Source organism: Pelodiscus sinensis, chromosome 6 (genome assembly GCF_052426305.1).
Source record: "Pelodiscus sinensis isolate ZL-2025 chromosome 6, ASM5242630v1, whole genome shotgun sequence".
Lineage (NCBI taxonomy): Eukaryota > Metazoa > Chordata > Testudines > Trionychidae > Pelodiscus > Pelodiscus sinensis.
The window spans coordinates 111704198-111720721 of NC_143057.1; the positions used below are offsets into that span (position 1 = coordinate 111704198).

Consider the following 16524-nt stretch of genomic DNA (forward strand, 5'->3'; position numbering starts at 1 on the left):
ACAAAGCAAGCTGCTTTGTCGACAGAACTCCGTAGTCTGGACACAATGTTACAGGCAATAACACCTTCTGCCGACAGAGTTCTGTCAACAGAAGGTGTTATGCCTCGTAAAATGAGGTATACCAGCGTCGACAAAACTGCTGAGTTCTGTCGACGTTATGTCGACAGAACTCAGCGGTAGTGTAGACGCTGGTATAGTTTTGTCGACAAAAGTCCACTTTTGTCGACAAAACTAGGTAGTCTAGACACACCCTATGTCTCTGCCTCTGAGCAAGCACAGGGCTGCCTCACTCTAGACATCCAGCTACCTTAGCTCCAGTGAGGTTAATGAACTGAGGGAAGTTAGTTGCTTCCCTGCCTAACTTGCTTGCAAGGCTAAATCATGCACATGTGCTCAGAGGCTATCTAACACTACATTCTGCTGCTGCTGCTAATGTTTAGGCATCTTACTCTGTGAGAGGGTTCACAACTGTGACTACCAGGTGAAGAAAGGGGCCTCTCTGTAACCTGGTGTCTATATCCCTGCAAGGGGCAGGGCTTAGCACATACCCCTATCTTCAGTCTCTCCCACAGGCTAATTTAAGTGGTTTAACAAACTGGCTTTTGTTAACCCCATTCTTAGGCACTTGTCTCTCCCCATTCATTGTATAGCAAGTTTAGGCATCTCACACAGGCTTTGTGAATCCCAGTGATTTTCTATGTGCCCAACTCTCTTTCGGAATCTAGCCCAAGAAATACACTATCACAGAATGATACTAGTGGCTGCAATTTGGAAATTCCAAACTCAATTGGGAAGTTAATTATAACATCCACATTCCATATGAGGTTACTTATGTTTATTTAGAAACCTATAAGTCCATGTTACATTCCAATGTGATGCTTTAGTGGCATCTAGATGTTCTATTTAGAGATGCTAATGTCAGAAGATGAAGCCCACAGTTAAGTCAATGAACTTACGTCAGACTGCTCTGTTTTGGGCATGTTTTTATTATAACCATAGAATTGATTAGAGAACCAGTAAAATTATTTACTGAAAATATAAAACTTGCAAGTCTTAGACTTTAAGGCATGACTGCTCTCACTCACACTGGTTTTATGCTATTATAACTATAATTATTAATTATTACTACTAGGGGGTGGTGCCCTCTCCTCTCTACACTCACCAACCCCCCATCTCTGGGGATAGGCAGGCCCAGCTCTTCCCCTGGGGAAGAGGAGAAAGCCCTGGGACTCCACACTGGAATTGGCTTGTGGGGAAACGCATGCTGCTGTGTGGAGGGGAGGAGCAGTGTGCATGCTTCCCTGCAAGCAGAATCCAGCATGGAGTCTCAGGGATTTTTCCTCCTCACCCCCACAGGAAGCTGGTGCTGGCGCTCTAATGTTGTGGTGGGGAGGTTCAAGGCTGGAGCACCAGGCAGACAGAAGTCCGAGAGCAGGCCAGGCGGAGGCAGGAGGGCCCCAGAGATCAGCAAGGAGCCACTGCCACCACGCCCTGGCCCTCCTGCAGGGGAGCTGGGGGCCAGCGCAGACTCCAGGGCACGCTCGGAGGAGAGGTGGGGGAACCCTGAGCAAGGCTCCTGCTTTCCCTTCTGGAGGCTTTGCTCAGGCTGGGGGGCGAGGCGATGCAGAGAGACCTGATGACATTACTCTGTCACCCCGCAGGAAAAGGGTTTTTTTCATATAGAGAGAGATTACTAATCATTCTTATTGCAGGGATTAAACAACTCTGGAGCCTGATTAGGCTAGAAGCTCTACAAGCACAAAGAAGTAAAGAGACACTACTCCAAAGAGTTTACAATCTAAACATGACTTCAACAGGTTCACACCTGGTTTAAACCAATCTGAATTAGATAAGAATTCAGATAAGAATATCTTCTTGGTAAAAAAATCATTACAGTATTGAGAAATCTATTTTAATCTATTTGCAATGACACCCCACCCCAAAAAGAGAAAATCAGAACAATTGTTATGTAAATTCTATATAGAATAAGCCTGCATTATGCAATATATTTTACTGTGGAAACATTTTATTAAGGAAAAGAAAAGTGAGACTGGACTGGAATTGTCTTTACAAACAAACATAGGAATATGTATGATATATGTAATTTTGGATATATAGTATTCCAGAGGGGAATTCAGTTTCATCATGTTTATTATTTATATTTTATTTTGTAAGTCTTGATTTCTATTTTTTTACATATGCTGGATTATAGCACCTTTCTGAGCTACCCCCTTCTGAGCTGGTTAAATCTGACTTTTGACAGATCTGTTCACATTTTTTGTACACTGCAGTTGCCTTCATGTTTCACTATGTGCAATGGATATCTGTTTTCTAGGTGATTTTTATCTTGGTACCTTCTGAAGGGTAGAAAATTGGGCAGCTGACTCCAAGCAAGTTTTAAGTTAGCGAGGAACAATCCAGGATTTACACAAAGGCCGAGTTATGAGAGAAGGAGTATCTGTCCTGGGGATCACAGTCTTAGTTGGGCCCCATCTGTCTCCTTCAGTCTGACTTCCCTCCCATATCTGAAGGGTATGCACAGAACCAGCTCCTTTAGCGTGATCTGCTTTGTGCTCAGCATGGTACAACCTCTATGTTGTTGGAGCTTATCTTCTTCCATTAGGTGAAACAGCTAATGGGGGCAAGAACAGTCCTCTTAAATCAGTGAGCAGGCTCAGGCCCATCACTAGCCAGTCTTAATGACACTAACATCTAATGACATCTAATCCCAGTGATTTAAATGGAACCACTCAAAGGTTTTGCACCCACTTCATTTAAATCAGTGGAAAAACTCCTGTTGACTTCAGGGGTCAACCTGAACCTCATATAAAATTAAGCACGTCTGTCTCTTTGCAAACTGGGGCCCAAAGCTCAATGTTTTCAACAATGGAGTCCTCATTCATGGATAAGAAACCTTCAGCTCTTGCAAATATTACATTAAGGTGACCATACATGTCAAAAGCATAAGTGATTAATAAGTCATAAAAAATATATTAACTGGAAAGCTGAGGTAATTAGTGTGAAAAATCTTTAATGAAACAGGCATGGCATAGGTCATCACTGAATACTACAAATGTATAGTGTTAACTGAATGTAGAAATAAAAACATCATTGCGATGCTTTAGTGTATTTCATTAGATATTATTGAGCTCACCCAAATTTGGTTATAATAATAACATACCAAAACACTATGTTAAAGGAACATTATTCAAAATGCAAAGTCAAGCACTTGAAATTTAATGAAAGCTAGATTGATGGTTACCTCTGCAAACTTAATTCTGTCTGAATAGCTATCCTGTGCACTAAATGTGCACCTTACATAGAAAACAAAAGACAGGCCTCTACTCTAAAGAGGCTTCAAGTTAGATTTTAGACATGACACAGCAAACAAGCAGACAAGGATGAGAGTCTTGAGACAAGTCTAGGGCTACAAAACCACACACAATTGTATAACCACAATAAAGAATTAGGCTTGCCAGATGCTTCCACCAAAAATCCCGAACATGACAGGAACTGTCCCCCGTCCCCGTCCCCCAAATCCTGGGAGACCAAACATGTTTGAGCAAAAAAAGGGGGTAGGGAGGGGTCGCTGTGCCTTTAAGAATTCCTGCGCTCCTTGCTTCTCCCCGCTCACGCCAGATGCAGCAGGGGAATTTTGTCCTTGACGGCCTTTTGTATGAGAAAACAGAAAATACAGGACATGTAAAATGTTTCTGTTTTTTTTTTTTTACCAGACAGGGGCCAGAAAAAATGGACTGTCTGGGTGAAAACCAGACACCTGGCAACCCTATAAAGAATGCATATGGCAAGATGTGTCATATATATTCAGGAAAGCTTATAAGCATGTGACCTAAGTAAAGGAAAACACCTAGTGGCAGTGCCCCAGGAGCAGCTCTGAGGCACAATCCCTCCCTCTGTTTGCTCAGTGAAGAGGAGTTGCATCAGCTATTACAAGATGCCACATTCTTCCTGCGTTAAGTCTAATTTGGGTGTGAGGGATCTATATAGGTTTGCCTAGTCTCCATCCCTTCCTATCTATCTTACTGCCCAATTGACTGCAGAGCAATGTAAAGGATGCACAGAACTTGCTGTTTCTTCTTCAAACACAAACTCCAACATAAACCTAATCCAATTCTGAATCCCTCTTCCTCCAGTTTCTAATTTTACATTAATCAAGCAAGGGAGCTTTAATCATGTATCTTGGGAAACTATTTAACAGTACAGAACATTTAATAGAAGGGGCACTTTTGAGATCTAACATTTTCCCTTTTTAGAATGTAAGAATGGCCACAGACCAATGGTCCATCTAGCCCACTATCCTGTTTCCTGAAGTGGCCTATGCTTCAGGGGGAATGAACAGAATAGTCATCAAGTGATCCACCCCCTGTCACCAATTCCAAGCTTCTGGCAAACAGGTTGGCGACACTTCACAGCATGAGACTTCACAGCCTGCCCATCCTGTCTAATAGCCACTGATGAACCTATCCTCTGTGAACTTATCTGGTTCTTTTTTGAACCCTGTTAGTGTCTTGGCCTTCACAGCATCCTCTGGCAAGGAGTTCTACAGGTTCACGGTGCATTGTATGGAAAAAGACTTTCTTTTTATTTGTTTTAAAACTGCTGTCTATTAACGTCATTGGGCGAACACTAGCTCTGAGTTATGAGACGTACTAAATAACTCTTCCTCATTTACTTTCTCTACACCAGTCATGATTTTATAGACCTTGAACATATCCCCTTTTAGTCATCTCTTTTCCAAACTGAAAAGTCCCAGTCTTATTAATCTCTTCTCATATGGAAGCTGTTCCATATCTCTAATAATTTTGTTGTCCTTTGTTGTACCTCTTCCAGTTCTAACATGGGCATTGGGTATGTAAGGCGGGGGAAGACTCTGCCTTCCCAAACCACCAGGTATAGCCCCACCCACATTCCACCCCCAAAATGCCTGCTGTAAGTGTTCTGGGGGCGGAGTGTTGCTGCCCCTAGTGTCCACTGTCCCACTGCTGGAGAGCCTGGGAAGCGCACTCACTTCCCACCCCTGGTGCTCTGGGGCTGGAGAGGCTGGGGCCACACCATGCACCCTTCATCTTCCTCGGGGCTGAAGAGGCTGGGCCGGGCCGGGCTGTATGGTGTGGCGTGCCCTCCTCCCTATCCTGGTGCTCCAAAGCTGGGGGGGGCTGGAGCCATGCTGCGTGGTACAGCACGTCTTGCTTCCTTTCTCCCCTGAAGTTGGGCTGGGTGTGGCCGGGCCACGCGGCATGGTGCACCTTCCTCCGGGGCTGGTGAGGCTGCAGCGAGTGCACGCCCACTCCCTTTCCCTCCCCGTGGTTGGAAGGGAGAGCACATGTGCAGCACGCCACCCTGCCTCCTGAGTGGGCCCTAGCAGAAGGGGCAGGGCTGGAGGTGGGGCTGGGGCTTGCCTCCCCCAGCCCTGCCTTCACCAACCATCCATGTATTCTAATATGTTTTTCTGAAATGTGGTGACAATATCTGCATGCAGTATTCAAGATGTGGGCATACCATACGTTATATAGCGGCAATATCATATTTTTTGTCTTATTATCTATCCCTTTCCTAATGATTCCTATCATTGTTTGTTTTTTTGATTGCCACTACACATTAAATGGATATTTTCAGAGAACTATCCACGATGACTCCAAGATCCCTGTCTTGAGCAGTAACAGCTAATTTAGTCCCCATCATTTTATATGTACATTTGGGATTATGTTTTCTAATGTGCATTACTTTGCATTTATCAATACTGAATTTCATCTGCCATTTTGTTTCCCAGTCTGCCAGCTTTGTAACATCAGTTTGTAACTCTTCACAGTCTGCTTTGAACTTAATTAGGTTGAAGAGTTTTGTACTACCTGAAATTTTTTCCATGTCACGGTTTACCTGTTTTTCTAGATTATATTTGTATATGGTGAACAGCACTGGTCCTAATACAGCCCTCTGGGGATACCACTGCTCACCTTTCTCTATTCTGAAAACTGACCTACCTTTGTTTCTGATCTTTTAACTAATTATCAGTCCATGAGAGGACCTTCCCTCTTAGCCTATGACAACTTAATTTCCTTAAGAACCTTTGGTGGAGGACCATGTGAAAGGCTTTCTGGAAATCTAAGTACACTATATTCACTGCATCTCCCTTGTCCCCATGCTTGTTGACCTCTGCTCAAAGAAGCCTAATAGAGTGTTAAGGAATGATTTCCCTTTTCCAAAATCATGTTGACTCTTTCCCAACTAATCATGCTCATGTATGTGTCTGATCATTTTGTTCTTTACTATAGTTACAACCAATTTGCCTGGTATTGTAGTTAAGCTTACCGGCCTGTGAGGGTACATCTACACTGTTCAGTTATTTTGGAATAAGTTATTCCAGAATAGTTATTCCCAGTGCTTTTTTTTAAAAAAAAAAAAAAAGTCCCGGCACTACGGTTTCAAAAAATTTGTCGAGGAAAAAAAAAAGCCAGGGAAAATTATCACGCGAAAAAAAGCACTGGGGAGTAACCAGGGGGCCCTGGGAGGTCGAGGCCGAAAGCCGAAATGCGGTCATGGCCCCTTTAATTGCCACATGTCCAGAGCAGACTTACGTCCAGCATGGCACGAGTGCTCCCAGAGCCAGCAGGGGCCTGTGCTGGGGGGAAGCAGCAAGTGCTCCCAAGAAAAGGTGACGGTATGCCGTACCAGTGCGTACCATCACAAAAAAAGCACTAGTTATTCCCAAATAGCTTATATCAAAATAGCATATCTACACTGCAGGAAAGCCTCAAAATTAGTCCAAGGCAGGCTTCCCTAATATAGACGTGCTATCTCGATTTACAGCCCCAGGAGGCACTGGGGAGGAATAACTTAGAATGGCTCTGGTGAGGGGCTATTTCGAAATAGCAGAAGTGCAGCGTCTACACATGCCTTATTTTGAAATAGCTATTTTTGGAATAGGCATTATTCCTCTTAGAATGAGGTTTACAGAAGTCGGAATAAGCCTCCCATTATTTCAAAATTATTTCAAAATAATGGAATTGCTGTGTAGATGCTCACAGTTATTCCAGAATAACAGCCGTAATTCCGAAATAATTTTCCTGTGTAGACACATCCTAATTGTCAGGGTTACCTCTATAGCCTTTTAAAAATATTGGCATCACATTAGCTATCCTCCAGTCAGCTGATATGGAAGTTGATTTAAATGATAGGTTACACACCACAGTTAGTAGTTCTGCAATTGTAAGTTCCTTCAGAACTCCTGGTTGAACACCATCTGATCCTGGTAATTTATGACTGTTTAATTTCATATTTAAATTCATACTTAATTTCATCCCACCAACATGCTCCTAATTTTTACTCCCTTCAGTCTTCCTAACCAAATCCTTTCCTTTCTCAGTGCATAGATACTTTTGCTGATTTTTAGTTCTAGAATAATAATGACAAAGAAGCACAATTTTTTTGAACTGTGAAATGAACACATCAAATAACTGCTAAATGGTAAAGGAGCCAAACCTACTATGAAAAAAACAGAAGTCCTTCTAATTTGAATGTAAGACATTACTCCATATCTTTTGCAAGAGTAAGCAATGCATATAGATCTCTAATATGTTGTTTTATATATGTGCAGTACAAATTTAGCTAAACCAAGTTATCTGCCTCATGGAGCTCAAAAATGTTTTTCAATTTGATTTCAGACAGAACTCAATGTGGAGGAAATGTAATTATGTTAGTAATACTAAACACAATGAAATGACCATCAAAACAGTTTTCAAAGATTTAAAATGTTTTTCTTTTAATATAATTTAGTTAGGGCACCTCTTGTATATCTGTATTAGTACAATCTCTTAAAAAGGAGGCCTCAGAAATCAATTTGATTATCTCTCTGAATTAAGTATGCACAAATGAGAGCAATTGAGATCAATATAAATTAGGTTAAGTACTCCACTGTGTACAAAACCATTGTGTAACAAGAAACAATTTGAATGAAGACACAAATAAACACATTGTAAGGGTTTGCAGGTTGTATATGTTTATCGGCTTATTTCCATCTGCTATACATACAGAAAACAAGCTTGACTTTTTTAAATCCTTATGAATGCCCTTTTTTATCCATCATGATCAAATATGCACATAAATGGAAATGCAGTATCAAGCATGGATTCTTTCAGGGAAGATCAAGCAGTGGACTTTATGGATTGGAAAGATCTTTTTAAGTCACCTTGCCAAATCCCCATGCCAATGTAGAAATGTTCCCTGTGGTATGGTTTCTAGTGCTTTTCCATGGCTATGTTCAAATGCCCCAATATAGAGGGATTCCATCTCTTCCCCTGGCAGTGTATTTTACACCACAGCGAGTCTTCCAATGCAGATTATCAGACTTGTGCTAATGGGGCTCCAGTCAGCATAGTAAAAATAGCAATGTGAATGATCCAGCTTGGGCTGGAGTTCAGGATCTCAAACATAGAGGGACAGATAGGCTTGAGAGCTTCACTAGTTCCAGCCCAAGCTGGAGCATCCATATTGCTATTTTTATCATGCTAACTTGGGCTCCCTCTAGTATGAGCCAGCTAACCCAAGAAGGGCTGAGAACAGACTTTGCTGAGCTGGGCTTCCGGAAGGAGGCCTCAGGCAGAAGGAATGGGGAGGGGCTAGAGTCCCCCAGTAAGCTCTTCAGCTTGCTGGGTGTGTGCCACATGGGCTCCAATGGCAATTTAAAGGGCCTGGGGCTCTGGCCATTGTTGCTCTCAAGGTAGCGGCTGGAAGCCCCAGGCCATTTTAAATCATGGGGCCGTTGAGCAGCTGCCACCTTCCTCACCTCTCCTCCTTCCTCCCCCTCCCCTCCCCCCTGTACTCAGGCTGGGAGACTTCCTTCAGCCTCAGAGATCTCATTATCAGGACAATTTTCTCAATAGCCTAAATTTTCCCTTTCTTCAATTCATCCCCGGGATTCCACATGAAATAATTCCTCTCTTCTTTCAGTGTCTGCCATTCTTCTGATACCTGTAATCTCAACATCAAACTTACTTCTAAAATGGTTAGCAATGAAATCTAATGGTCGGCACCTTGTTAACGTTATTAATTATTTTAGAAAGATACTTCACTCCATAGAAATTATACCTGAATTCATTATGGGCCTATTCCAAGGTCCACTAAAATCCAGGGGATAGGTTCCCATTGATTTTAATAGGTCTCAGATCAGGTCCTAGATGTATTAGTCTCCTGTAGCCTACTATATATTTTAGAGAATTTGTCTGTCTGTGAGGGTATGTCTACACTACCCCCCTAGTTCGAACTAGGGGGGTAATGTATGCATACCGAACTTGCTAATGAAGCCCGGGATTTGAATTTCCCGGGCTTCATTAGCATAAAGCCGGCGCCCCCATTTTTAAAAGCCGGCTAGTGCGAACCCCGTGCCGCACGGCTACACGCGGCACGGACTAGATAGGAAGCCTAATCCGAACTATCTAGTCCGTGCCGCGTGTAGCTGCGCGGCACAGGGTTCACACTAGCCGGCTTTTAAAAATGGCGGTGCCGGCTTTATGCTAATGAAGCCCGGGAAATTCAAATCCCGGGCTTCATTAGCAAGTTCGGTATGCATACATTACCCCCCTAGTTCGAACTAGGGGGGTAGTGTAGACATACCCAGAGTGTGTCTCCTGTTTGCTCAAGAATTTCCCCTAAACAGTAAGATCTAGGACCACCAAATTCTGTATGCAGCTTCCTCTTATTATAACTTAAAGAAAGGTAAAGAAAATGGGATGTGCCCAGAATGGGACTGCTTCCATAAAACCCATACAGACAAGAGACAGAATCATCAGGCATGTGAAAGAGGTTGGCTGGGGGCACACACCCCCTCCACTCCAGAGTGCCCAAGCCTTCCACTCCCTAAGCTTCCTTTAAGAAAGAGGGGGACGCTCCCAATGATTCATACAAAGATGCACAAAACCATATAGAAAAGAGACGAAATCACCAGGCAGGGCCCCCATCTGGGACTGCCCTAGCCCAAAGCCTCCCACCCTCCAGTTGCCCTTTAGGGAGGGTGGGGGGGATGAAGCTCCCCCTTTCCCGATTGATACAAGAACACTGTTGGCTGTTCCCCTTCATCACAGAGCGAGGAGAGAGTGCACACTTTTCTGCATTCCCCTCTGGCTGGGGAACACAGGGAGCAGATGAAACTGGACTGGCCCCAGCTTGGGGGACATGCACCGCTCCCCCGTCTGTGTTTGCTGGAGCTGCAGTGGTCACCTGGCCCCGAGCTGTTGCAGTGAGAGAGGGCTGGAGTAATCCTCTCTCCCTAGGGCAGCCTGCATACTGATCCTCTCATCCCTAGCCCAGAGCAATGATTTAAATGAAGAAAAACAAAAATTGATTCAGCAAAACCAAGCAACGCCAGGGAAATCTTCTAGTAAAATATATTCATAAAAACTAACAGACTTTTCTTTTCCCCTTTCAGCTTCTTTTAAAGTACTAAATTATGAAACAAAAGAACAGATGGAAGGAAGAAAAAGAAGAAAGATGTTGAGGTATTTGTTCCTGTAAGACCATGTTCAGTGTTTAGCAGGTCTCAAGGTAGCTCAGTGATAGGATCCTTATAAATACAACCTATGAATTAAAGATTAGAATAGATTGTTATTTTTTGGGGTCAGGGACTGTTCTTTACTATGTTTGTACAACACCTATTATAACACGGCAGTGATCCCTGACTGGAGTGTTTAAGCAATAGTGTAACATACAACAATGACAGGGCCCAATTATTGCACTCAAATGCAAACGTGAGTGGAGCTGTGGTGTGGGTATAAAATCGTTTAAGTATCATCATTTCCACTGAGTGGAAGTCTCAAGCTTGGACTTGTATAGCCTCCATAGAACAGATCCTCTCCACGTCTTGGAGAAGATGCTGCCCCTGTACATTGCACACCCCAGTTACTCATGCCTGACCCTGGGCAGGTAATTTCCCCTTCTGTTATTAAAAATGTATTGGTCCTGATTTGGAATACCATACTGCTTTCGTGTACTGATAGAACTTTCGAAATGCAATTGCATTCAAAACTCGTTCATCTTTCTGAATTGGTGCCATCTATTTTATAGCTCTGACCAATTCATTGATGTACCTTTTCCTGTGTTACAGTTCTTCAGGTAGATTGTACAGCAGCTTCTGCTTTCACAGGACACTGTGAGCAGGCCTAAAATAAACCAATTAAACTTATAAATTGAAGAGAATAACACATTTACTGTAAGTCATGCAAACCATCTGTCAGTTAAACAAAAAAGTTTGGTGATTGAATTTGACTGATTACATTTTGAATTTATTTCTTGTCATGGGTCACTTGTAGGGCATTTAGCTCTATGGTTGTTGTTGATCACATTTATGGCATAGCTGGCACAGAACTGGCCTCGGGACCAGGGGTAGGTAAGGTCAAACATTTTCATTGCAGCTTTCTGAACACTGTGTTGATGGGGCACAAATGGGGATGCAGCTCACTGTGTTCATTCAGATTCTTCACGCAATATTTACCAAACCAAATCAAGAGAAATTATGTGCTATTCAGTACAGTAGATTCAAACCATGTTTATTATTGCTAATTATTAACTACTTTGCTCTCTGTACTCAGTAGAAGGTCTTTGAGCACTTTCAAATCAGTAGAGAATTTTCAAAGCCTCTGTGAAGAGACCATTGTTCTGTGATATTCATGGGAAAAATGAAGACACAGAAAGGCTAAGAGAACTGTCAGAGATCATGCAGGAAGTGAGTGCCAGAGCCAAGAATGGTTCCTTGATCTCTTGACTCCTAGTTCTATGTTTTTCAGAAACTGTGACTCATGACTGATAAGAGATAATAATGACTTACTCGGAATGACTCACATTAATGGGATACAATAAGGATTAGTGGGGCTTTCTGCACTTGACCCCTTATGTGTAATTTTTTGACCAGCAAACTTTTATAGTCAGCAACTAAGCCTTTGTAAGGCTGATCTGAAGACACTGAGAGTCTTTCTAGTCAGTGTCTATGTAGATTGGCCCTGGCTCTTGATGAGGGTAGGTGAGGGAGGGGAGCTGTCTCAGATGAGGAAGGGAAACTCAGTCAGATTGTGTCATATCTGGTGAGACTACTTCTAACATTTTGAGCCATTTTTTAAACAGTTGATAAGTAGTGATAGGTTTAGCTCAGCATTAAAAATACAATTCAAGTGATTAATATAAACTAATACTATTTATAAATGTTTAATATATTTCTTTTAATATTTATAAATGTTGTTACTACTAAATTTTGAGCTACATCTACAGGAGATAAAATATATAGTCCCACAAATCCATTCAACAATTAAGCTGAAGTATAGATAGACATACACCATAGATAGTAAAAAAGCACCAGTGTACAATGAATCATGATGCATGCAAAGACCATCTAGATGATAAGGAAGCCATAGCAAAAATATATTATTCTTTTTTGGTGAAGGCAGTGAAATAAATATGCATTTCTGTGTATGTCCTAGAAATTGCACCAACAGGTTTCTCTTTATCTAAATAAAGATTTCCCAGGATTCTAACTAGCATCCCTAACCTTTTTCTAATTCTTTATTAAACCAGCCCTCAAAGGGCCTGCCTAGCAACATCCAAGGGAAAAGAAGGGGAAGTCTTCCAGGAGGTCTGCAGGAACATGAAGATCTGGATCCCCACAACCACATGCTGATCCAATTCTTACCTCACATGTCTCTTGGAAAGAACACTGCCTGGTGATATTCTTGAGGTTGTAGTAACTGTTCTTGGTACTGAAATTAACATGAAGATCCCATTGCAAAAAGTATTTGTATGCCTGGTATTATTGTGCAAATAAATGCATTTAAATACCTGCCTTCCACCCTGCTATGGTTTCAAGACATTTAGAACATATTGCCAAAGAATGCAGTGATGTATCCCAGTATTTCCCTCTAGTTTCTCTGTGATTGCTGTTAAGATGTCTTAATTTTTTAATTAATTTAATGTTATGATCATGACTGTTACCTTCCTTTGTTAATAAAATCATATTTAATTGTCTAATTTTGGTGAAAATCTTATATTGGCCATAGAAGAGCCAAGATCTTGTTCGTTTTATACAAATAAAGATGTTACTATCAATAAGCATAATAACACCAGATGAAGTATTTCAGTCTTGGGGAAAGCACCATTGCCTTTATGAAGCAAGTATGTAGCTAATAAAAGAAGAGGAAAAGGAGCTTGAGTACTGGTTCAAGACTGTGGAACAAACTTCCTCTGGGATGAAGTATCACCACAAACCTCACCACTTTCTGTACCAAATGCAAGGTACATTTCTCTGACCTTGACTTTGCTATTAGCAACATACATCTATCACTTAACAACTACAATAATAAAAGCCATTGCACGCACAATTTATCCCTTAGGAAGAGTATGAGAGAGAGAGAGAGAGAGAGAGAGAAAGAGTGCAAACCATACATGACAGATACTAGCCATATCTCTTAATGAACCTCTGGCAGGTGCTCAGATACCATAGTGTTGAGAGTGGTATAAGAACAGACTAGAATAGACTTTGTAAGAGTTGTGTACATCGTAAATGTGGTTCATGGCTAGGATTTTTTAAACCAGAATTCATATAGTTGCTTACTTGCTTCAATCCTTATTCAGGCTTTTATCTAGAAGGGACCTGATTTTCAAAGATGTTGAACATCCACAATTTCCTTTGACTTTAATGGAAGCTCCTAGTGGAAAGTGGAAGTCAAATCCTAGTGAGGAAAATAGAAAGGACCATATACTTTGTCAAATTAAGTGTAAAAACATAGTGGCTGCATCTAGATTGGCATGATTTTCCGGAAATGCTTTTAACAGAAAAGTTTTCCATTAAAAGCATTTTCGGAACAGAGCGTCTAGATTGGCACGGACACTTTTCAGCAAAAGCACTTTTTGCGGAAAAGCGTCCGTGCCAATCTAGACGCGCTTTTCTGCAAAAAAGCCCCGATCGCCATTTTCGCGATTGGGGCTTTTTTTGCAGAAAACAAATCTGAGCTGTCTATACTGGCCCTTTTGCGCAAAAGCTTTGTGCAAAAGGGCTTTTGCCTGAATGAGAGCAGAGTAGTATTTCCACAAGAAGCACTGATTTCTTACAGTAGGAAGTCAGTGCTTTTGCAGAAATTCAAGCAGCCAGTGTAGACAGCTGGCAAGTTTTTCCGGAAAAGCGGCTGATTTTCCGGAAAAACTGGCCAGTGTAGTGACAGCCAGTAAGAAAAGCCAAAAGGAGTTAAGAACAGCTAGCCAAAAACTCAAAAAGTAATAGTAAAATGTTTTAAAGTACATCAGAAGCAGAAAGCTGGCTAAATAATCAGTGGGGCCCTTGGATGATCGAGATGCTAAAGGAGTACTCAAGGATGATAAAGTCATAGCGGAGAAGCTAAATGAATTCTTTGCTTCAGTCTTCATGGCTGAGGATATTGGGGAGATTTCTAAACCTGAGCCATTCTTTTTAGGCTCAGATTTTTAGACAAACCTGAGGAATTGTCCCAGACTGAGGTGTCATTAGAGGAAGTTTTGGAACAAATTGATAAACTTAACAGTAACAAGTCACCAGGACCGGATGGCATTCACCCAAGAGTTCTGAAAACTCATATGGGAAATTGTGGAACTATTAACGGTGGTTTTTAACCTATCTTTTAAATCAGCTTCTGTACCTAATGATTGGAAGATAGCTGATGTGATGCCAATATCTAAAAAGGACTCTAGAGGTGATCCTGGCAATTACAGACCAGTAAGTCTACCGTCAGTACCGGGCAAATTAGCTGAAATTATAGTAAAGAATAAAATTGTCAGACACATGGATGAATATAAATTTGTTGGGGGAAAGTCAACATGGTTTCTGTAAAGGGAAATCATGCCTTACTAATCTGTTAGAGTTCTTTGAGGGTGTCAACAAACATGTGCTATAGTGGAAATGCGGAGACTATTGTGATTTCGAGGCGATTAAGTGGTGTACAGCAATTGTTCCTTTTATGTCTACATCTCCTTTCAGGCCTAGATGCCCTAGACAGCCACTTGTGCTTTTTGTTTCTCATTATTTTCTTATTATTCTCAAAGAGTTAGCTGTTTGTTCAAGATGGTTCAGTTTAGGAATATACTGTTTACTTTCAACAAGTTCTGGACCGGGTCCCAAGGCTATCCACCTGGTACGGGAGTACAGGAGTGTTTGGGATAGTTATCTATGTTGAAGGTTTGCCACCGGCCAAGCTGATTATTTGGCCTGGGAAAATATGCAATGTATCAACAATCTTGTCAGGTTCTCAAAGCAGCAGGTGTGAGTAATGTAAATCCAATAATATATAAAGGCCAGGGAAATTTCTAATATTGGAACCTCGGCATAGACCAAAGCCGCAGAAGGTGCTACGTACCAGCCATTGGGGGTCTGTCCGCTGTCCTCCTTCAGGGGGTTCCCAGCAGCAGAAGGGATGTAAGCATTGTATTTTATTCTGACATTTAATAAAGTCTTTAAGCCTTCACCCAATTTGTGTACTTATTGCCTCCGAATCCTTTACGGAAAGGACCATTGCCTCTTGGCAACACATGTGGCCAAAGGCGATCCAGTGGATATAGTATATTTAGATTTCCAGAAAGCCTTTGACAAGATCCCTCACCAAAGCCTCTTAAGTAAAGTAAGTTGTCATGAGATAAGAGAAAAGATTCTTTCGTGGCTTGATAACTGGTTAAAAGACAGGAAACAAAGAATAGGAATAAATGGTAAGTTTTCCGAGTGGAGAAAGGTAGCTAGTGGTGTCCCCAAAGGGTCTGTCTTGGGTCCCATCTTATTCAACTTATTTATAAATGATCTAGAAAAAAGGGGTAAACAGTGGGGTGGCAAAATGTGCAGATGATACCAAATTGCTTAAGATAGTTAACCAAACCAGACTGTGAAGAGCTTAAAAAAGATCTCACCAAACTAAGTGACTGGGCAACAAAATGGCAAATGAAATTTAATGTAGATAAATGTAAAGTAATGCAAACTGGAAAAAATAATCCTAACTATATATACAATATGATGGGGACTAATTTGGCTACAACTACTTAAGAAAAAGCTCTTGGAGTCACTATGGATAGCTCTCTGAAAACATCCACTCGGCGTGCAACGTCAGTCATAAAAGCAAATAGAATGTTAGGAATCATTAAAAAAGAGATAGAGAATAAGACAGAAAATATCTTATTGCTTCTATATAAACCATGATACACCCACATCTTGAATACTGTGTACAGATGTGGTCGCCTCATCTCAAAAAGGATATATTGGCATTGGAAAAGGATCAGAAAAGGACAACAAAAATTATTAGGGGTTTGGAATGGGTCCCATATGAAGAGAGATTAAAAAGACTTGGACTTTTCATCTTAGAAAAGAGGAGATTCCGGGGGGATATGACAGAGGTCTATAAAATCATGACTGATATGGAAAAAGTGAATAAGGAAAAGTTATTTACTTATTCCCACAATAAAAAAACTAGGGGTCACCAAATTAAATTAATAGGCAGCAAGTTTTAAACAAACAAA

The 16524-nt window shown here is 41.5% G+C and overlaps 1 protein-coding gene across 2 annotated transcripts in view; it reads right to left on the reverse strand.

Moving 5' to 3' along the window:
• ONECUT2 (one cut homeobox 2) overlaps positions 1–16524 on the reverse strand; it is a 66682-nt gene that overhangs the window by 35931 nt on the left and 14227 nt on the right. Inside the window, exon 2 of one of the 2 annotated variants that reach the window (XM_075932627.2) lies at positions 11100–11171. The exons of the other annotated variant lie outside the window; for it this stretch is intronic. Within the exon in view, the coding sequence (XP_075788742.1) occupies positions 11100–11171 (72 nt within the window). The remainder of the gene's footprint in view (positions 1–11099; positions 11172–16524) is intronic. 2 annotated transcript variants of the gene reach the window in all.